The sequence below is a fragment of the Ursus maritimus genome, unplaced genomic scaffold, assembly GCF_017311325.1.
Source record: "Ursus maritimus isolate PB19 unplaced genomic scaffold, ASM1731132v1 scaffold_2, whole genome shotgun sequence".
Classification (NCBI taxonomy): Eukaryota; Metazoa; Chordata; class Mammalia; order Carnivora; family Ursidae; genus Ursus; species Ursus maritimus.
Genome location: NW_024424452.1, coordinates 14,001,025 through 14,023,875, shown reverse-complemented (window position 1 = coordinate 14,023,875; position 22,851 = coordinate 14,001,025). Strand labels below are relative to the sequence as shown.

At 45.8% G+C, this 22,851-nt stretch overlaps 1 protein-coding gene across 3 annotated transcripts in view; it reads right to left on the bottom strand.

Annotated features, from left to right (window-relative positions):
- The window catches only part of GALNT17 (polypeptide N-acetylgalactosaminyltransferase 17), a 432,856-nt gene that overhangs the window by 105,177 nt on the left and 304,828 nt on the right, over nucleotides 1-22,851 (bottom strand). For all 3 annotated transcript variants that reach the window (XM_040634985.1, XM_040634984.1, XM_008698564.2), the window contains exon 6: nucleotides 6,901-7,018. In XM_040634985.1, coding sequence (XP_040490919.1) covers nucleotides 6,901-7,018 — 118 coding nt within the window. The remainder of the gene's footprint in view (nucleotides 1-6,900; nucleotides 7,019-22,851) is intronic.

Here is a 22,851-nt window from a genome sequence, read left to right as displayed (position 1 = left end):
GCCAACAGTACTCAAAAGAGAAAAGAGAGTCTCTTAAACAAATGATGCTGGGGAAATTAGATATTCACATATAATAGAAAGAAACTAGACCCCTATCTTACACCACTAACAAAAATTCACTCAAAATGGATTAAAGACTTAAATGTAAGACCTGGAACCATGAAACTTCTAGAAGAAAACAGAAAAGAAGTTCCTTGGCAATGATTTCTTGGGTATGACACCTAAAGCACCAGCCACACAATAGAAAATAAACAGGTGGGACTATACCAAACCAAAAAGCTTCTGCACAGCAAAATAAACAATCAACAAAGTGAAAAGACAACTTATGGAACGGGAAAAATATTTGCAAACCATCTATCTGATAAGGGGTTAACATCCAAAATTTATAAACAACTCCTACCACTCAAAAGAAAAAAAGTCCATAAATGGGCAAAAGACCTGAATAGACATTTTCCCAAAGAAGACATATGAAAGGCCAACAGGTACAGGAAGTGATGATCAGTTAGGGAAATGACAATCAAACCACAATGAGCTATCTCCTCGTGCCTGTTAGAATGGTCATCAGCAAGTAGCAAGAAAAAGGATCCCTTCTGCGCTGTTGGTAGGAATGTAAATTAGGGCACCCAATATGGAAAAGTAGGGAGGATCCTCTAAAAAATTAAGAATAGAACTACCATACGATCCAGCAATTCCACTTTGGGGAATACATCCAAATGGAATGAAAATGCTAACCTCAAGAGATATATATGTACTTCCATGATCATAGCAGCATTATTTACAGTAGCCAAGACACAGAAATAACCTAAGTATTCATCAACAAATGAATGAATAAAGAAATCAATAAGATATATATAAATATATATAGATATATATAAATATATATAGATATATAGATATATATAAATATGTATAGATATATCTTACATATTTAGATATATATTATAGATATATACCTATATATATTTATATATATATATCTTAGATTATATTTAGATATATACATTAGATATATATGATATATATTTACATATATCTAATGGAACGTTATTCAGCCATAAAAATGAGGAAATCCTGCCATTTGTGACAACATGAGAGCATTATGCTACATGACATAAGTCAGACAGAGAAAGACAAATGCTACATGATCTCACTTATATGTAAAATCTAATAACAAACTCCTAGGAAAAAAAGATCAGACTTGTGGTTAGCAGGAAAGGGGAAAGGTAGTCAAAAGGGACAAACTTCCAACGACAAGATAAATAGGTACTAAGGATGTCACGTAAGCATGATGACTATAGTTAACACTGTTCTAGGATTTATGTGAAAGTTGTTAAGGGAGTAAATCCCAAGAATCCTCATCACAAGGAATTTTTTTTTCTCCTTCTCTTTTTATTGTACCTATACGAGATGCTAACTAAACTTTACCGCAGTAATCATGTCACAAAATATATAATTCAAACCATCACGCTGTACAACGTAGGTTTATACAGTGACGTATGTCAATTAAATCTCAATAAAATAAACTAATTAATTAAAAAACCACAACACAAGATCTACCCGCTTAGCAAATGCTGAATTATACAATACAGGCATTATGCTGTACAGGGGATGTCTAGAACCTACTCATCTTGCCTAACTGAAACTGCCTAGAATATTCTTACTCCCACACTCCACACCCACACCTTCTTTGCCTATTTAAATTCACCTTATTTTTAAAGTCTTAAACATCATTCCCTTAGGGAGGCTCTTCCCAACTCCCTAGACTAAGTTAGAGCCCCTTGCTAGATTCTCCCATAGCATCCTCCCAGCCTGTCTTTTCATACTGATCACACTGGTAATTATTAAACGAACGGTTTTTCTGCCTGACCATAAATTTCATGGAAGTAGAAACCATGTCCATCACTGTGGTGCCCCCAGCGACATCCTGCTATTCAAAAGTGTTCCACTGAACTGTTGGCCACCGATAATATATGCATCTTGATTAAAGGCCAGTGCATTAAACCCCAAAGCCAACCCTATCCCCAGATGACCAGGAGCTTCCCCCTGAATTTTATCACAGATATACTCTAATCCTGCACAAGGAAGAGATTCACATAGCCAGACACGACCAAGGCCAACAGAGAAGGGAGAACGAAAGACTCATACAATCTAAGGAGTAGGAAAATGCAACAGAGCTGATGGTCTGGTCCCCCCCCCCCATCAGGACCATTATCTGAATCACAACATTTACTAGATGTAGCAGACTTGAGCCCAAGAGTTCCAAATGGAAGACGAAAGTCACAAGAGGCTTCTGGACATCAGGGCTCTGGATGTCAAGGGTCTCAGACAGGGCAGGGGAATTTTGATGGTGAAGAGGCGTGCTGGATGATGAGTGCCAAATGGATGGAGGAGTGGCTGGGTTGGGGATCAGGGCACCGGTCAGAGCTGTCTCACATTCCTGCTTGAGCTAGGGCACCCATCTTCTCCTGCCCTCAGACATTAGCACTCCTGGTCCTCAGACTTTCAGACTCAAACTGGGACTGTATATATATTAGCACCCCCCCTCACTGCCCCCAATTTTCAGGCCTTCAGGCTTGGACTGAATTAGACCACCAGCTTCACAGAAAAAAGAGACAAGGTGGGGGAGCAAATCTATGAACAAGAGACCAGTGTGCGTGGGATATTCCATGTTCATTTGGGGGCCTGGAGCTTTGGCCACCCCAGACAGCCTATAATTGTTAAATGACCCCTTTGAAGGAGGCAACCCTTCACATCTGCTGTTGTTGTTACCCCAGCTGGCTTGGGAACCAGGAGGGCCAGAGCCTGTGGGTAACCCTGCAGGTCTTCGGTGTCTTGAACTCAAGTGGCCTGGGTTGGGCAAGATGGCAGGCATGCCACCCTTGGGCCCACTTGGGTCATGAGAATGGCATCCAAATGCCTTAGGAGAATGGTGTGGCCTGGGGACACCATACACTATGCAAGCCACAGCTGTGGCAGCCAGATCAAATTCTGCTGTCTAAGCACATTATTGTCACTCTGAGCAAATTCAAATACCCACACCCGTTGTCCATCACTCACCATGACGTGAGTCTGAATCTTAGCGGTCACTGTTGTGGGGCCTCTGGTGAAAGCACCATGGGGAGGCCCTGGGGCTCGAGTGGGCCAGGTAAGAAGGTTATCACACCTGTGCCTCCCCATACCCTCTGGTTTACTGACCTGCACCATGAATCACTGGTCTCACCAGCATTTACCAAAATGTACACACACAGTCCTTGAGATTCCCGATCAAGCAAAGATGTTTTCTGAGAGTCTGAGGATCTGATAACGTCTTTCTCTTGTCCTTCTTTAAGAATGGCTGCCCAACAGGATTCCATAGACCTGGGTGTCCCCCTTTTCTACAAGGCGGGGGGGAGTACTCTGCCTTCAGAATACGATAGTGCCTTTTCTTCCCAGAGAAGTCTGATAGATTGGAGAAAGCTGAAGGCATCTGATTTTACACCACTTAGAAGTAATCTATCTGGTCTGCTCTCCTTGGAGAGTTTTTTTTTTCTCACTTCCCATTTAGACATGTTACAATAATATGCCTTGTTAATAGTTCCTGATTAATGTTACTCAGAACAAGATGAAACCTTTCATTTCTAATCTCATTTATTTTCTCCGTCCTGAAAAGCTTTTTTCTTTTTTCTTCCCCCTTCCCTGTATCGATTGTTTTGGTCACAGGCAGGCTGCTTTTCACCCAAGCAACAGCCCTAGAGTCAACCTTGCTGGTGTGTTTCCCTGAACCACAGTAAGACTTTGCATTTTTATTCTTGTGATACATCTTTACCCACTGAGGATGGAATTAAAAAATAACAAAAAATGTCAAAGAAGAGTTAGAAAGACTGCAAATCTTGGTGAAAAAAAAATCATAAAGAAAGATAGTGTTCTCATATTAAAATTTCTACTTAAGCATAAGATTTTGTGTCATTTCTATTTTTTAAGATTTTATTTATTTATTTGAGGGAAAGTGAGAGAGAGCAGAGCAAGAGAGAGAGACAGCATGAGCAGGGTCGGGGGGCAGAGGCAGAGCGAAGAGCGGGCTCCTCAATGAGCAGGGAACCCGACACAGGGGCTCGATCTCAGGACCCCGGCATCATGACCTGAGCTGAAGGCAGACACTTAACTGACTGAGCCACCCAGGTGCCCCGATTCTGCATCATTTCTTATAGGTTAGTTTGTGTAATTGTATTTGTGTATGCTATATGAAAATTATATATATGTGTGTGTCTGCATGTGTATTAAACAAAGTTCTGGGTTTCTTTTCAAACAATGGGGATGGCTTTCTTAACAATGTATTTATTATTCATCTAATGTGTGTTCCGAGCGGCATAAAACAGCATGACATGGAAGAGAATGAATATAGTTTGTAAAACATCGATCACTTCACGTAAAGGGAGCCCTGTCATCAGCAACCCTCCAGTCCCCTGGTCCAAACACCTCCCCATGAAGTTCACGACGACTTGGGTGCTGATGCACAAGGGGCCCAGGCTGTGTGGGCTGGGGGAGAGGCTTCAAGGAAGGGGCCAGCCACACAGGATTCTCACCGCCCCCACCATCACCAAGCCTGGCGGAACCGCACACACAGACCTTTGCAAGGTCCAAGTCACTGCAAAGCAAATGTTTTTGCAAGCGTGGTAGACCAACATCTTAGAGAGCCTTAGGACTGAATTCTGCTGTCACAGCCTCTGTTTTCCCCAGAACATAGTGGGCAATGGTAATCAGATCTGGGAGTCCCTCCTGTCTCCATAACCCCTCCACCTGTGCCCCTGGCTCCAATGGGGCAGCGCTCCACCCATCATCTGGTTCTCCCCTCTGTGGGTGATGTCTTACTCTTCACGGGCTTCCTTCTAACAGCATATAGAGACCTCCAAAGCTCTCTGCTCTTAAAAAAAAAGCAAAAACAAAAAGCTTAACTCTCTCAATGCAGGGTACCTGGAACAAGTTATCATAGATTTCCTAACATTCATTCATTCAGGCATGAATCTAATAGACACCTTTGGAGCCATGTGCCAAGCACAGTTCTACACACTTGGGACACAAAGCGGAGCACATCAAAGATCTGAGCTCCATAAAGCTTGCAATCTAGTGAGGGCAAGGTCGAGAAAAATAATACTCATAATAAATAAGTAAGTTCTATGGCATGNNNNCAGCAGGAACTTTAAAAAAAAGGGGGGGGGCAGCAGAACAGCACAAGGAGAAATGAGAGATGGGAGCAAGGTGGAGGTCTAAGTTACAGGCCAAGTTTCAACATGCTGGGTCCAGATCTTTTCCTTCTGTTAAATTCCAAACAGATGAATGACAAGTATATTCACTGTAATAAGATATTCACGGGCTTTTTAATTGCGGGGCTTTACAAAGAAATCCTATGCAAATTCCATCGAGGAGAGAACCCAGCCGGACAGCAGAGGAAGAGCCTGCAGTCCTCAAAAGGGAGTGATTAGAGGAGGTGGGGAACGGCCTCACCATCCCCTTTCACTCATGCAGCCCAGATGGCCATTACATCATGACGGCACGGTGCCTTTCATTCCACAAAGGGGGATCCAGGGTAGATGAGGGGCTGATGGAAAGTATGGAGCAGTGAGGGGTACACAAGTGAGACAGGATGCAATGATCAGGCTTTGACTACAGTGGGCGATCTATACTGGGTGTCTGTCTGGTAGAACAAAAATGAGAACGTGGCAGAGGGAGGCAAAAGAAATTCAGTGAATTTTAAACCTTACAATTGTGTCCTGAGTGGTTTCCAACAAGCCTGCTTCCCAGGGGCTCAGGTATGCAAAGGTTCAGGACAAAGGGCAGTGGACACAGAGGCCCCGGCTGGGGGTCTCCCCAGCACCCGCTCTTTGTGGTGTGGACGAAGAAGACATACCAGTTAAGTGGTTACTGTGTCCTCAAGGAACCCCGCCCCCCAACTCCAACTCCTGGCTGGGGTTCATTCATCTTAACTCTACAACAAAGTGGTTGGAATGCATCCCTGTGGCCAACTTGCATTTTTTCTACACTGGAATTCATTTTTTCAAACAAAATCTTAAGCAGAACACAGGACAACTGACCCTTGAACAACACTGGGGCTTAGGGCGCTGACCACCTGTGTGCAGCCAAAAATCCATGTGTAACCCTTGACTTTCCAGAAACTTAACTACTCTTAGCGCACTGGTGACCAGAAGCCTTACCGATACCATAAACAGCCAATGAACACATATTTTATATGTTATGTGTGTTATGTTCTGTATTCTTACAATAAAGTAAGCTAGAGAAAAATTGAAGATCATAAGGCAGAGAAAATACATTTACAATATTGTACTGTATTTATCGAAAAAGTCTGCATATGAGTGAACCTGTGCAGTTCAAACCCATGTTAAGGATCAACCATATACAAGCTACCTAACAGTGATGCTGATTTGGGCTGGGGGCCCAGCAAGAAGCCCATTCTGCATCTTTGTCCTTCCTCTTCCCCATCCTCCTCCTTAGAAGCATTTCTAAGGAAAGGAAGGGTCCCACAGGACATGGTCCTTCTCTCTTCTGGCCTCTTAACGATTCTCTGATGTACACGAAAGGTCAAAATGTATACAATGGAAATACTCACTAAGGAGATGACCTAATCTTAAGAACAAGTTAAGGAAAGAAGAAAAACTGGATGCAAGTGGGAACCAAATTCTCTGGCTCATGTCCAGAGTGGGTCAGCAAAGCATGAAACATTGTTCAACCTTTGGAGAAGGGAAAGCCCAGGGTCCCCCTGCCTAAAGAGGGCGACAAGCCACTGGCACATTGTCAAGAGTGGGGATGGGTGACTGCTTCTGCCACTCACCAGCAAAAGAAGCTTTAAATACACATTAAGGATGACAAACATGAAAAAACCAGAAGGCGCGGATGCCATGAACAAACCTTGATTCCGAGTTCGATATTTTCTCCCCCATACACATCCATCCCGGGGTCAAGAAGACCGATTTCACCAAAGAACTTCCTGTTGACCACGAAGGAGCAGCCGATCATGGCTGGCGTCCTGCAGGAGAGAGAAAGGAGTTAGAGTCAGCTGACGTATATATGATTCAGCCACGGGGAAGAAGGGAATCCTGCCATTTGCAACACCCGTGGACCTTGCAGGCTTTGAGTTAAGTGAGATAAGTCAGAGAAAGACAAACACCGTATGTTCTCACTTATATGCGGCATCTAAAAAAGCCGAACTCATAGAAACAGAGTAGGATGGGGGTTACCGGGGGTTAGGGGCTGGGGGAATTGGGGAGGGTCAAAGGGTCTAGACATGCAGTTCGAAGATGACTATGTTCTGGAGACCACGTATAGCATTGTGATTATTGTCAAGAATACTGTACCCCATTTTTCAAAGTTGCTAAGAGACTAGATCTTAAAATGTTTTCACTACGAGGTGAAATAATTATGTGATGTGAGGGAGGTGTTAGCTAACGCTGTGGTGGTGATTGTACTGCCATATACAAATGTATCAAGTCCACAGGTTACACCCACTGTTGGATGTCAATTACATCTCAATTAAGAAAAAAAAAAAAAAGGAGGAGCTAAAGCCACTAAGGTGACAGTACCAGAAGCCCCTCTGCAGGCCGTTACCATCACAACAGGTGCTGGGTCTCACTCTGGCAAACCGAGAAACTTCCCTGAAGTTCTCATTTCCCGCATTCCCTCTCTCCAAGAAGCTCTGTTTTAGCTTCAGACAAATTATAGTAGCGGCAACCCGGCTTCTATGTAGCTAACACAGGATGGTCTCACGTGACCCAAAGGGTCTGCAAACATGGGGACAGTTCTCATGGCACGTCTGGCAGTCGCCAAGAAGCTCAGAGGTTAGGACCAAGAAGGCAGAAGACTCATCCAGGAGACCACTGATGCCCGGGGAGAGACCGCCTGCCTCCGCCTGCTGAAAAGGGGGCCCAGCAGGAGAGACAGGAAGGCCAATAAAACTCTCCTGGGGCCACCAGGAAGCTAAGCTGTTCATTAGGTGGAATTTTCCTGAGCTGACTGGTAAACCACCGTGTCAGATCCTTGTTTGCTCCTAACTTTGCGCTTGACTTTCACCTTAATGTCCAGCTTTCCAAATCCATGGAACACCTCTTGGTACCCATGCGGTAGGGCTGCGGAGGGGCACACTAGGACAATCGGTGCTCAGCGCTGATCGGAGTCGTTGGAACGCTGGTGTTGCCACCGAGACCCGCCCTTGTGTGATGTTGATGGAATGCTCTGGATCCCAGATAAGTCCCTACAGAGCATCACCGTGCAAAGAGAGGCAAGGTGCTCAGAGGAGGGGCTCAAAGAAGACTGTTCCTCTGCCCTCTCATTGTGAGGCCCACCCACGTTTTCTCCAGAAATCCCATACCAATCACACCCCTGTACATGGGAGGTGGCTGTCTACAGGTGCCACGAGGGCCACACCAGGGAGAGGAGGCACTTCACTTGTTGATTCTCTCCTCCCAGCCCTGCACCCCTCAGAGACAGGCAGCTGACCCCTAGCATGGAAAAGCGCTATGTGAGCCCATCAGCCCCCCACCCCAGCCTCGGTTAACTGAACCGGGAATGAGCACCGAACCCAAATTGGATCCATCAAATCATGTTTTTCCTGAAACTCGGAGTCAGGAGGGTGCTGGAAGTGAGAACCACATGGTCTCCTTCATCTGTGGGACTCAGGGCGCCATGTTGGGGCACCTGCGCTGGCCCCCGTGTGCAGGTGCACGACTGTGCCAAGGAAAGAAGCAGATACATGGTGGCGGTGTGAGGCCTTGCTGAGGGACAGCCTGGTGACTCTGGCCTCCCATCAGCTGATGGGCCCGGCTCTGCCCTCTGCCCTCTGGGGTCATGCGAGAGCCCCCCGGAGCCTTTATGTTCTATCTCCTTGACTCAAACCGTGGGGAATAGGTTTCTGTTCCTCGCAACCGAGCAGTGATGAGAACACATGCCATCTCCTCCTACTTATGACCAGGGCGGGGGGTGGGGGGATGTGGGGATGTGTCATCACACAGCCAGAGAGCGAACTGCAGGGAAGAGCCATTCTGGGCGAGCTAAGTGCCGGGGTCCACCCAAGTGATAGAGAAATGCCAGCAACAGGAGGTGCAGTGTAGAGGAGGGGGGACCAGCAGGCAGTGCCAGGAACACCTCAGTTTTCTTGAGGGCAAGTGCTGAGCACATCAGGAAACCCTGGAACGCTGGAACCTTCTCCCCAAACCCTATGCATAGCATCCAGAAATTCCCACCATTAACATACACAGTAATAAAGATCCTGCCCGAAGACGCTGTACTTTCTAGCCCTTCAAGGGCAAGCGAGGCTGTTGAAATCAGAAGGCACCGGCCCTCAACACACACCCCCGAAGGGGTGGCTTCGGATCAAAGGAGGTCTCTTTGAGATTGGCTCGGGGCCCCCCTGCACCAGCATCACCAGGATGGGTTTCAGAAAAGGCAGACACTCCTGAACGCGGCCCAGAATCATGAAACCAGGTTTCCAGAGACGGGACTCGGGAGCTTGGCTCTGTAGCAGCAGACGCATCCCGTGGAGCCGTCGGCCCCTCGATCGCTCAGTGCCCGAGGGTAGAGAAGTTACCCCCTAGTTTCTTGTTTATGCCCAGGAGCTGGTGCCTTGTTGGCTCAGGGCAGGCACAGGCTGCCTGCTGGTGAACAAACGAGTGACTATGACACAGCTGGGTGGCCGCCTGGTGGGGAAGGGCTCCGTGATGTCTCAGGGACACACTGGCTGAACTGGCTCGGAACCAAGCTAGGGCCTGGTACAGAGGAGGAGGGGGAGGAGGAGAGATGCAAGGAGGGGAGGGAGGAGGAGGAAGTGGTGGAGGCGTGAAGAGGACAGGAGAGGAGGGAGGGTGGGCTTTGAAGCGCCAACTTTCACTGTCAAGGAGGGCGGACAGGCTCCTTGTTCCTTCCAGATCCCTCTCGGATTGCCCTTTGGGAAACATCTTCCCTGTCAAGCAGCATGATATTTTAGTATAACTGGCTTTATCTGGATGATATTTCCCGCCTGCAGTGGCGAGGAGAGAAGAATTCACAGTAGGACTTGCCCTGGGTCCCCTCTCCGCTGGTCACAGCTCTGTTCAGCATATTCAACTCGGTTCCCTACCAGGAGCCCTAGGATTCCTCACCACGGAACGGAGAGGTCCCCAAGGGCCTCCTCATTGAAACCAGGCCGCAGCAGCTGGCTAGACTGGCACCGGGCCCCCGAGGAGGGGCAAAGCAGGCCCCGGTGGGCCTCCTGCGCAGGCCGCCAGAAGCTGAAGGTGAAGGGCGGGGGGCTGGCCCCAATGAAATGGAGACGTGGGACAAACACGTGACCATTATTGTTGGTGGTGGCCTGTGAAAAGGTCCCCTAAAGGCCACGGGGAAAAACCTGCCACAGTGTCAAGAAGAGGGAACGCACCATCCCATGTCCTGGCTCTCTAGTGAGGTGGCACGTGACAGGGACAGTGGAAAAGAGAGGCTGGCATCGGCCTGGGGATCAGCCCCCAGGAAGTGGCCTCCCAGCTGAGCCAAGACGCCAGGGCCACAAGAGCAGGGGTCTGCAGTGCCAGGCTCCCGGCAGATGGCTCGCACCGAACCAGGGAACGTGGGGACTGAAGAATTAAAGCACGTGTCCGCACCCCTGGCTGGGCCAGCCAGCAGTTCTGGGGAGGTCAGTGGCACAACTGCTCTGCATTCTGGAACCATCGACTGGACAGATAATGAGCAGCTGCCTCTCTGCACAGGGAGGAGCAGGTCTCCACCACCACACCGTCTCCCAGCCCTACCAGGGAGCTGCCGCCCCGGGGTGCAGGGTTGGCCAGACCCGTCCTTAGCCAAGCTTTGCCCCCACTTCCCCCTCTGGTCTCCCCGCCCCCGCCCAGCCTCACCAGCCCCAGCCCCAGCCGACGGCGCCTTGGGGCTGACAAGAGCCTGGAATGGGAGCCTACAGCCTCGTTCCTCAAACACGACTGCGGATACCACCATTAGTGCAAACATTTCAATTCAGAATCATTCAAAAACGATAATCATATTAAGGGATCTGCCCAAGTCTAATAGCTCTATTACAGAGGAGAAGCACAGAAATTAAAAATAATCACTTTTATTGTTGCTGTTGCACAGAATATATGCCACACACACAACAGTTCTGGCTGGGAGGGAGACGGAGGGAGAATTTCCACCACACGCAAAACCTTCTCTGTGTCCATGCTTCCTCTTCTCCTAAGTGCCAGACGGTCCATTGGGGGTCTCGATATTTCCGTGCCCCCCACCCAAACGCTTCAATGGCTCCCTATTCTCTCCTCAGTTAAGGACAGGCTCTCCCTCAGCTTCCCTGTTCTCCTCAGTACCTTCCCAGCCGTTGGCCCCACAGAGTCCATGGCCTGGCTACTCTGAGCTATTCATCATTCAGAAAGCCTGTCCCAATTTCTGCCTGCCCCCCTTCCTCCGAAACATCTTCCCAGAGACCGCCTCCATCTATGCAAATCCTACCCACCCTTCCAAAGACATTTCTTTCTGAAAAAAATTAATGTTTTCTGGTACCAAACATGAATAGTAACCGAAAGTAGTGCTCCCACACCAACCTGTACAGGCACGTTCATAGCAACGCCATTCACGACAGTCAAAAGGTCGAAACAACCCAAATGCCCACCAATGGACGAATGGATACACAAAACGTAGTGTACCCACACAATGGGGTATTACTCAGCCAAAAAGAGGGATAAAGTACGATATATACTGTAACACGGACGAACCTTAAAAACATTATGCTGAGTGACAAAAGCCAGACACAAAGAGTCACAGATTATCCGATTCCATGTACGTGAAATATCCAGAACAGGCAAACCCACAGAGATAGACAGCAGCTTAGTGGTTGTGCGGGACAATGGGGAGGGGATATTAGGGAGTGACTGCTTCATGGGTACAGGGTTTCCACTCAGGGTGATGAAAACATTCTGGAAGGTGAAAGTAGTGATGGTTGCAGAACACTGTGAATGTGCTTAAGGCCACCGAGTTGTACACGTAAGATGGTTAAAATGGTAAATTTTATATGTATTTTTACCACAATAAAAAATATGGGGCTGATGATAACAATCCTCAAGCTTGCTTTGATTGTTATGTTACGTTATAAACATGAACCCAAAATTTCCAACTGCCACTAGAATAGAAGATGGGAGACTGGAGGGGCGCCTGGATGGCTCAGTCAGTTAAGTGTCTGGCTTCAGCTCAGGTCATGATCTCGGGGTCCTGGAACTGAGTCCCAAGTCAGACTCCCTCTCCCTCCGCCCCTCCCCCCACTCTTTCTCCCACTCTCTCTTGCTCTCGCTCACTCTCTCTCAAATAAATAAAATCTTAAAAAAAAAAAAAAGGTGGGAGAGTTGAGGGGAAGTTCTATCTCCATTCTTACTGTCTGTTCATGGAGACAGATTTTCTAGCACTCTGGAGAAAAGGTCCCAAAATATTTAAAGTTTTAGCCCAAACACCATATTTTCCATCTGGGATAAATGCTTGTATCACGGTGAGCACCATGGTCCTGACTCTAGAATGGGCGGAAACACATGGCCCCAGGGTTCAGGGAAAGCACACTAATCTAAACATCCTTCAGGGCAGTCATCCAACAATTGGTGACTCAGTTTCTTTATCTATAAACTGGGCATGAAGCTGCCCTGATGACCTAGTAGGACTGTGGGAAGAATCTGAGAAGATAATGAAAACAGAAGTGTTCTGTGCTCAATACCCGTAAGTTATTACGGAGAAGCGTAAAAAAACAGTAGAAGGATGAAGGACTGAGGGGGAGGGATTCAGGCAAAGGGGGCAGAAGCTGGTGAGGAAGTGTCCTGGCAAATGATGTCACTCCAAGAAGCATTTCAGATCTAGAGTGAGACAGACAGAGGAGGTGGCCTGCATTCCAGGAGGAAAGGGAAATGAGAAAGTCCGGTAGGGCATGGCACAGAGGTGTGACGTCTGAGGTAAGTATTGGGGCAGATGTGGGAAAACACCCCAGGGAAGAGAGTGGGGCAGAGTGGCCCCAAGAGAAATGCCTGTCCAGCCTGCAACGTCCAGCCCATCCTAAGGTCATCTCTCACCTCCACAACTGAGTGCGAGTTCTATGCCTCAGCTTGGACAGTCCAAGAAAATGTGTGTGCAATCCTACTTCCATGGCTCCTAGCACCTTGAACCATCATGCAAGGGCAGACCTTCCATCTGCGTGCCTTATCGTCACTGTAGAGAAGGGGTCTGAGGAGAGATCATGTATGTTCACTCATTCATTCATTTGTTCATCTGGTCAACAAGCATTATAAGGCCATGGAGGACACCTTTGTTAGGCTAAGTCCCAAAGACTTGAGGAGATAAAGGCACATGTGATCCTGTCCTAGTGAGCAAACAAATACTATTTTTTGTTGTTGTTTCTTAGTAAAGATGTTTTCTGGTTGAAGTCATGGCGCCCCTTGTTATTATTGGTAAGGAAGGCCATTGGAGTGGGAAGAGATGCTAGAAAATGGAGACTCTGCTGGTCTGTGGCCTGTGGACTAGGTGGTGTGCTGTCTTCAGAAGGACGCCCCCACTGGGAGGGGTCTATCCACTGCCCCTTGCCCTCCTGATTGTGAATGACTGGGTATGGGTGTGTCACTGTGTGGCTGGCTGTCTTGGTCACCACAGAGGGCACTGGGGCTGCGGTGTCTCTTCCTTGCTTTGCCCTGCCTGCCTCATGACCTCCTGCTGCTTTCACAGGTCCCCGCTGTCTCCTGTCCCCTGTCTCTGGTGGCCATGTCTCCAAATTCATGTGAGGCTGATGGCTCATGAGTCAGGGATCCAGGGTTCACCCTGTTTTTCTCTTTTCATGATTCCAGCTGGCCTTCACCTCATTGGGACTCACTGTTTCCCTCCGTCCTCAAACTCATTTCCATTGGTCCCAGCTCTGCCTCAGCTAATGTCCAGGCTTGTTTGCTGAGCACCTTCTTTTTTTTTTTTTTTTTTTTTTTTTTTTTAAGATTTACTTATTTATTTGAGAGAGTTAGAGAGAGAGAGAGTGTGGGGGAAGGGAGAGAGTAAGAGGGAGAGAATCTCAAGTAAACTCCCCTCTGAGCATGGAGCCCAACATGGGGCTCGATCCCATGACCCTGAGATCATGACCTGAGCTAAACTCAAGAGCCAGACACCTAACTGACTGAGCCACCCAGGCACCCTTGCTGAGCACCTTCTAATGCTTAGACCCCATTTGCAGGAAAAGCGTATAAAACTCTATGCCATCACTGGAGTTATCCTTGAAAGAATTTCTGCAAGTCCCGTTCTCAGGGCACAACCTGCACTGGGTATTTTGGTGATATTGTCAACTTCTTCAGCGTCAGGTAGCTTGTTTACTCAAAATGTACTTATTTCACTGCATTTGTTACGATAACGTATGCGTTGAGCGCTTTTACACCGCTTCTGAATACACAGAAAGGGTGTGTCATGTGGAGGTCACCCTTCTCCAGCCATCCTCTGGCACAGATACTGATGTGCTAAAGGGCCCCAAAGACAGAGCAGGGATGGGAGAGGAGGACCTGGCGCATCGCCCAGGCCAACAATGCCCCGTACCGAGAAAAAGGATGTGTCCGGTGCCGCTTTAGGACAATTCATAGTTATCCCTAATCCTCAAAGCAGCTCTCCTTGGTAGATGCTAGTAGCCCCATTTTCCAGCGGAGGAATCTGAGGTCAGAGGTTAGGTGAACTGGCCAACGGCAGACCCATGGACGCAAGATGGTGGTGTCTGAGCCCCACCCCCTCCCAGGTATCCTGCTGCCTTCCAAAGATCATCAAACCCAGGCAGCAGCTAAGAGCTCTCACACTGGGTGGGATAAGTGGTCCCGCTTTGAAGATTTCTGGGAACTTGCAGCTGCTAAACACTAAAAATACAATTTGGGGGAAGGAGTTGGCTGGCTTGCATAGAATTCTCAACTGGCACAGTACAGTAATTTAATACTCAGAGTTCCATTTGCCTCTGCTATACATATAAATACCAAAAGGGTAAGTACCGCTGCCTTTTTAAAAATCAAACGCTGTATCCAGCACACAAATATCTCACAAGTAAATAGGGCCCAAAGGCCGGTGCTTCGTCTGTTAAATGGAGGTAGCACTTTCCCTTTTGTTGCCGAAGAGATCATTCGCGCTGAAACAACAACTTCTTCCAGATTGGGAAGTGAACTGTCTGGCCAAGAAGAGCCTTTTCTTGTGGAGGATGAAGGAAATGCTCATCTCTCTGGAGTGTGATTTGTCACAGATGCAGAAAATGCCAGTGGGGATTGAAGTTGCCAGTCCCAAACGCATTTCCTTGGCTGGCTGATTTTGCCTGGGCTTGTTTTATTAAAACAAAGACCATATCAAAACTCTCTAGTAAGATGTTCCCTACAAGCAATCTTCTCAGCATAACACTTTTGCTCTTTGCTAATCATAGTTTCTGGAGGCTTTGGGAAACTGATTTGCAAATAATCCTTTGAAGACAATTTTTGTAAAAGCACAAAGTTTCTAAAGAAGTGGTAACACATTAAGCCATTATCAGCCATCAACGCCTCCTATGGATGTATATTTAAGTGTCTGGTTAGCTATCTCCTGAGATGAAACGGAGGATGGGTAAATGTCTGGGGAAGAGAGAAAAGAGGAAAGGTCTAGAACAGGGATCAGCACACTCCGCCGCCTGTTTTTGTCCCACCTGAGAGCTAAGAATGCTTTTTACAGATGAACATATTGATTTGAAGATGAGAACACCAGCGAATGTTACCCCTCCCCCAACAAAAATGCCATTATCCTCATTAGTAGACATGAACTCCAAAAAACTGTCCTCATTATTATCACATTTTGGATTTCATCAATAAAACATTTGTGGAAATTGGTTTTTACTCTTGTTTATAGGTATCTACAAATAGCCTTGAATTTGCCTCTTGGATTGTAAAGCCTAAAATATTTATTATTTGGCCCTTTAGAGAAAAATTTTGCCGAACTCTGTTCTAGAACACAAGCCCTAGAGGGGAGTATAGACCTCATGTGGAGCGACATGGTACTGGGTAATGGGCAAAAAGTTAACTTTTAAAAGGACAGATAAGTGGCTTGGGGAGAGAAAGACTTAAAAGATGGATGAGTGTCCTTCTCGTTTGTAAAAGGGGAATAATAGGTCCCCTCCAGCCTCCAGGGCTGATGTGAGAACAAATCTGATGAAGTCTTCAGAGATGCACACTCGAAAGTGGCATCAGGCTAGCGACACACATTGCTCTGTAAAGAAAGGGAAGGGACACAGATTATGCCATCCCAAAATATGCCTCTTTGGTATAAGAATTATCTTGAACTGGTTATTTTAAGAAATAGCAGACAGAGGAGAAGCTCTGAAAACCTACCCTTTGGAAAGAGAAATTTACATTTATAAGGGAAAATCTCCATTTGTAAGGGTGCCTCCCTCTCTGTACCTGGAAGAGAAGGATGATGGTAAGTCTCTAGAAGCCCTCATCAATGAAAAAGGCATCCACTTAAGCCATCATAACAAAACTTACCCTTGTTTACTGTGCTTTTCCTGGCCACCCCCCAGTGACAGCCCCCTTCTCCCCACCATCTTTGTTTTGTCTTTAGCTGAAGATTGTGTTTCCAGTGGTGGCTTGAGCCATTTGGGGGAGTTACTCAGTTTTCCTTGGTCTCTCCCATGTATACAACAGGTATACATGTAAATTAAACTTCTGTTTGCTTTTCTCCTATTAATCTTTTTATTACAGGGAGGAATCTCAGCCAAGAAACTAGAAAGGTAAAAAGAAAATTATTTTTCCTCCCCTACCAAAGGAAGAGTACTGAGATGTGTGCATGGCAGAGAATCTTTGTGAGAAGGTCTGAGTGATGTGGGAAACAAAAGCAGAAGAAAATTATTAAATTTCCTTACTACCTACAGCCCACTCACAAGTCCTTGAAACAGCGAGAGTGATATTCCTCTAGGGACTCAACTGCCTCGATGTTAATACTTTGCTAAGGGCAAAAGGCAGTCCCAGCCTGAGCCCCCGCATCTGAAGGGTCTCCTGACTCAGGTTTTAGTAGATGGTAATAAATGACCTTCCCCCAACAACAGCTAGCCCCCTCAAGGTCCTGGAAACCTTGCTTCCGAAATTCCTTAGAGACTTACGCTATCCCTGACCCCCTCCCAACTTGAAAGTATATAATGGACCACTCCTCATGACCCCGGTGCAGCTCTTTCTGCCCACGGGTCCTGTCCCCATGCTTTAATAAACCACCACTTGGCACCAAAGACGTCTCAAGAATTCTTTCTTGGGGGGCGCCTGGGTGGCACAGCGGTTAGGCGTCTGCCTTCGGCTCAGGGCGTGATCCCGGCGTTATGGGATCGAGCCCCACATCAGGCTCCTCCGCTATGAGCCTGCTTCTTCCTCTCCCACTCCCCCCGCTTGTGTTCCCTCTCTCTCGCTGGCTGTCTCTCTCTCTGTCAAATAAATAAATAAATAAAATCTTTAAAAAAAAAAAGAATTCTTTCTTGGTCGTCGGCTCTGGGCTTCACCCCACCTCACCTCACCGATATCCTACAACCTCATCATGAGGACATCCTATATAAATGCAGGGACCCTGGGATAAAGTACAGTTAGAAGTACATGAGAATAAGCAGGCAGAGCGGAAGTGAGCAGGACAAGATGACGCCAAAGGTGAGCTTAGGGCAGATAACGTATACTTAGTACAGGTGTGCTGTAATGCAGCACAGGCTTTCTGGCAGTCACTGCAAACAGAGTTACTGGAATTTTCTGCAGTACCTAAAAGATTTTTAAAAGAAGTACAGATACTTGGCCTCAAAGACCCAAAAGATATTTCTCCACCGAGTAGCTTGGTGAACCGTCTCCTTGAAACCTTGCTTCGGTTATACAACAAGCTCCACAAATCTGTTTCCTAAAACATCCCTCAGCATTGGCTCATAGCATTTCCCCAAGTATGGTAAGATGAGGACAACTGTTTGCAAGGCCACACTGAGGTCAGAGTAAGAACACAGCTTTTGGATGGCCTTGCTTATTTACGGGTTAGATGAGTAGTAACGTAGTTATAAGAAAGTAGACAGATAAAACATGTATTTTGAAATATAGGACTATGCTTTTCTATTCTGGAGTCACTGTTTCATCCAGAGGCATGAGTAAGACTGTCAGAACTAGGATGAAAAGAAGCAAAGAAGTGTTAATTTTCAGTTGTGACTATAAAGTCAACTCTTGAAACTACTGAAATTGTCTTGAAGCCAGGATGTCAAGTGCATTAGCCATGCATGGAAGAAAAGTGTTTTCTAAATCTGAACCTCCTTCGAAGTATCAGGCAAAGACAAGACGAGGTCACTACCTGGCCATGGGTCTCAATGCTGGCTCACTCTGGGATCCACCTGGGGAGTTTTGACAAACTAGCTGTGCTGGGGATCTCTCCCAGACACTCGGATTCAATTGCTCTGCATCCATATTTGACTCAAAAGTACAAACAGCACCTGGGTGGCTCATTTGGTTAATTTCAGCTCAGGTCATGTCTCTGGGTCGTGAGATTGAGCCCCACATCAGGTTTCACACTTGGCGCAGAGTCTGCTTGAGATTCTCTCTCTCCCTCTGCCCCTCCCCCCACTAGCACATATGCGTGTGCTCTCTTACATAAATAAATAAATAAAATCTTTATTTATTTATTTTTTAAAAGATTTTATTTATTTATTCGACAGAGACAGAGACAGCCAGCAAGAGAGGGAACACAAGTAGGGGGAGTGGGAGAGGAAGAAGCAGGCTCATAGCGGAGGAGCCTGGTGTGGGGCCCGATCCCATAACGCCAGGATCACGCCCTGAGCCGAAGGCAGACGCTTAACCGCTGTGCCACCCAGGTGCCCCTAAATAAATAAAATCTTTAAAAAAATAAAAATAAAAGCAATAAAACCCCAGCAGCTTCAGGGAAAGAACTTTGCCTCCCCCTCAAATGCCTACATTTACACTGGAAATGAGAGCCTGTACCAGGATGAGAGCTATTCACAGAGATTCCTCTTTACCTAAAAAAATTGTATCTGTATAATAGGGCAACCTTTGTTTTCCAAATATCTCCTCTTATCTTTCTGCTAATGGTCTTCCTCCCTTTGTATCCTCAGACCCCCTATGCCTCTCCTTAGCTCATATAAGCCTCATGTTGCCTAATGTCTTTAGAATTTCATGTCTGTGTGGGTTTCCCATAAGTATAAAACTAAATTTGATTTTCTCCTGTTAATGTCTCGTTAATGTGATCCTTAGAGCAGCTGGAAGGATCTCGAAGGGCAGAGAAAATTTCTTCCTCCCCAGTACTGCCTACCACTCTACAGGAGGGAGAATGTCTTGCAGAATACGCCCAGGCAGTGGGGCAGAGATGGTTGAGGGATGTTTACGCAGGCAGAAGACTGAGTATAGTGCTCCCAGTGCCCACAGCTAGCTCTTGGCTTACAGGAAATCCTGATGTTCCCTCATTTGCCAGGGGAGTGGTGGCAAAAGGCTAAACTGATTGGATCAAGGGAGTCAGGGGCCTGGAGGGCACAGAATGGGTGGATATTATGCCTGGAGTTCAGGACCAGGACCAAGGACATCAGCAATGAACACACAGTGGGTAAAATTGGAGATGGCAGGTATGCGACACATTACCATGGGCCAGGAAGGTTACAGAGGACAGCCTGCAGCCCAGACACCTCTCCCCATCACCACTGTACAACGCCAGCTCCCACTTGCTCCTAGGAGCTCTTCAAGGGGGGAAGCAGGAGAGGAAGATCCTTTGAGGAAAGAGAACAGCCCTTACAGAGAATAGCCTGTGTCATCATGATTTAACTGAGCAACTGACTGCGGAGAAATGGAGTTTTAAATTGAAAGAAACTGAATTCCCTTGAGATGACAAGATTAGTTTTCTTTCTCATCATCAGTGAAAATGGGGGCTAAAGATCAAGTTGAATTCAAATACAGAAAAACAAAGTCAACGTTTTCCACATCTGACTTGCAAGTACAATTTAAAACCTGCTACAGGTTTTGGAGTACTTAGAAGAATGAATGGACTCTAAGACACCAACAGAAAACAAGGAGGAGAAAAGAACAAAGGAGTCACATAAGAAAAACAACTTTTCTGGAAAGTAATTCGGCAAAATGTCTCATGAATCTTAACAGTGTACAAGTCTTAGACATAGAAATTCCATGCCCACGAATTTATCTTAGAGAATAATAATGATTTCTGCCTCTGAGAATGTTGGATTGTGTGATTTGGACAACTTTCCAGCTGAAAACAATGAAAGAAACTGGAATTAAATTTTTTTAAATCTTAATAAAACCATTAAAGATGAACAAAATATAAACTATTGAGTTGAGATCTGGCTACGATTGGAATAAAGGGAATCCCAGCACTAGGTTTGCTCCTGCCCAGAGTTATGTACCCTTGGCGGGGGGGGGCTGCCTTTATGGCAACCTCAAAAGACCATGAAGCTACAAGTTAGACTTAGGGCCCACCATGACCGGCAACATGATAAAACACCTTCCATTTTTGGCTAGGAAAATGAAAGGCTGACCTAAGAGTAACAGTCTACTGGAAATCAACCTGCCCTTCCACAGGATACAAGTCCACTTCATTTCATTTGAGTAGCCCAGGGAACTTCAACTCTTAAATTCTGGTTAAAGGGATCAGGGTTACTGGTACTCCCATGCTCCTGACAGAAGTAAACAAAAATTCTGCCTAGAGGCAGATAATATCATCCTAGGTTTCAAATTCTTTTAGTAAGTAATTTTTCAAATACACTCTCCAACACATAATCAAAGATAATCAGAAGCATCAGAGTCAAGATGTCAAAAGACCCATAGAAAAAGAGACAACAGAAGGGTTTTAAGCAAGATTGAAAATTTCAGCGGGAAACTGGAACTATATAAAAAGTGAAACAGCAGGTTTTAAAAAAGAGAAAATCTAGAATTGAAAAGTTAAGTAACTAAAATTAAGAGCTCAATGGATAGTTTAATAACAGATTAGACACATAGGCAGAAAGCATTATTAACGTGGAAGATAGGTCAGAAGAAACTTTCAAGAACAAAGCCCAGAGAGACAAAAAGGTGAAAAATACATAAAAGAGGGTAGGTTATATAGAGAATACGGTAAGGTCTGACATGGGTTTGTGAGATTCTGGGAGAGAAGGAAAAAGGGCAGAGGCAATATTTGACGAGGTAATGGCTGAGAATGTCCCAGAACTGAGGAAAGACATCAATGTACAGATTTGAGAAGCTCAACAAATCTCAAGCAGAATACATAAAAAGAAATCCACACCTAGACACGTCACTCTGGGAAAAACACCAAAAAACCCCAGAGACATAATCTTATAAAAGCCGGATGGGGAAAGAAAAAGAACTAATCAAAGATTCTTAAAAGTTTTTGTGTAAGAAATTTAATCAAAACGTTATTTGTCATAGAGAAAAACTAATAACCCGAATTTCCACCAACTGAGATACAGTTAAATATATTCTGGCATATCCCCAAGATAAAATGTATGGTGCTATTAAAATATCATTTAAAAAAATACTGAATGATGTAGGAAAAGTTTTATTTAAATATATAATTCCAGCAACCATCGTTCTCAATTTCGAACTGGTGCAGGACCCATTTGAGCTAGTACTTGTTTTGTATATATCACATTCTAATTCTATTTTTAAGTATGTTGGACTTTATGCACTGAAAGACAGGTAAGAGATGGCTTTATAGTCACACATGGTATTAAGTGAGCGGGGTGAGTATACAGCTGAGAAAGCCACATATTCTTTTTCAGATGCTTCTGTGGAGAACCTACCAAGCTTTTGCTCTACACTTCTTTTTCTGTTTTCCCAGAAGACCCATGAGACAGGATGTGTTTCTTTCTCCTCCAAAATTCTCCCAGGAGTTTGGCATTTCCCCATCCCCTCTTGGGTCTGGCATATAACAAGCTGAGATGACAGAAAAGGGTTTTTTTTTTTTCCTAGCACAACTCAAGGAGAAAAAGAAATACTCTTTTACTATAATAAGATATATTAATTCGTATAACATATTATTATCAGATTGACATTAAGATCCTTTCTCATGGTCTTATAGATGCTTGGCCAAGAAGCTTATGAAGGACAATCTCCTTCAATCACCTTCTCAACCCACACAGGTCTAATAGCTTCTGGAATTCCACTCTGGAGTTAAATCAACAAAGGATTAGGTGCCCAGAAGGACTGACAAGTCTGGTCCAGAAGACTTGCGGGAACTCACGGGAATAACAGCAAGACATGAAACACGAACTGTACCATCCCTGCCCTCCTGGAAATAACGGCATGAGGATGGAATTAAACATGGAGGTCACATGGTTATGAGAGGCCAGAGGCTACTAAGGGATTTCACCCAGAACTCCCAGGAGCTCAAAAGCAAAGCCACTTCTCACACACCCTCACATTCACTCCCTGGCTCAGAGAAAGAAACTGCCAATGTTGTCAGTTACTTCCTTAGAAGGCTGATTAGTTGATAATTACAAGGAGATGTAACATATGTCATTAAGCGATCCTCTACAGGAACCGGACTTTGGCTGCCTTTCTCTTAATGACTTCATTCCTTTCTAACAGTGTCTACTGTAAGGGAGAGGAGACAGGTCACTGAGTCTAAGCACAAGTAGACCAGTTGGCTCTTCCTCAGAACGTCCTCCAATGCCCTGAATGCTTTCTCTCCTTTGCTTCCAAGTGCAGAGACTTTCCAAAGGTCATGACCATGCTCAATTTCAAGGGATCCCCAATATCTGTCTGATGAATTCCAAACTTCTAGGCAATACACATTCAAGGCTCACTGAGATCTGGCCCTTCCTTTAGCTTTCCAAATTTCCTTTCTAGAATCCCCTCCCTCTCTGAATCCTTTGCTCCT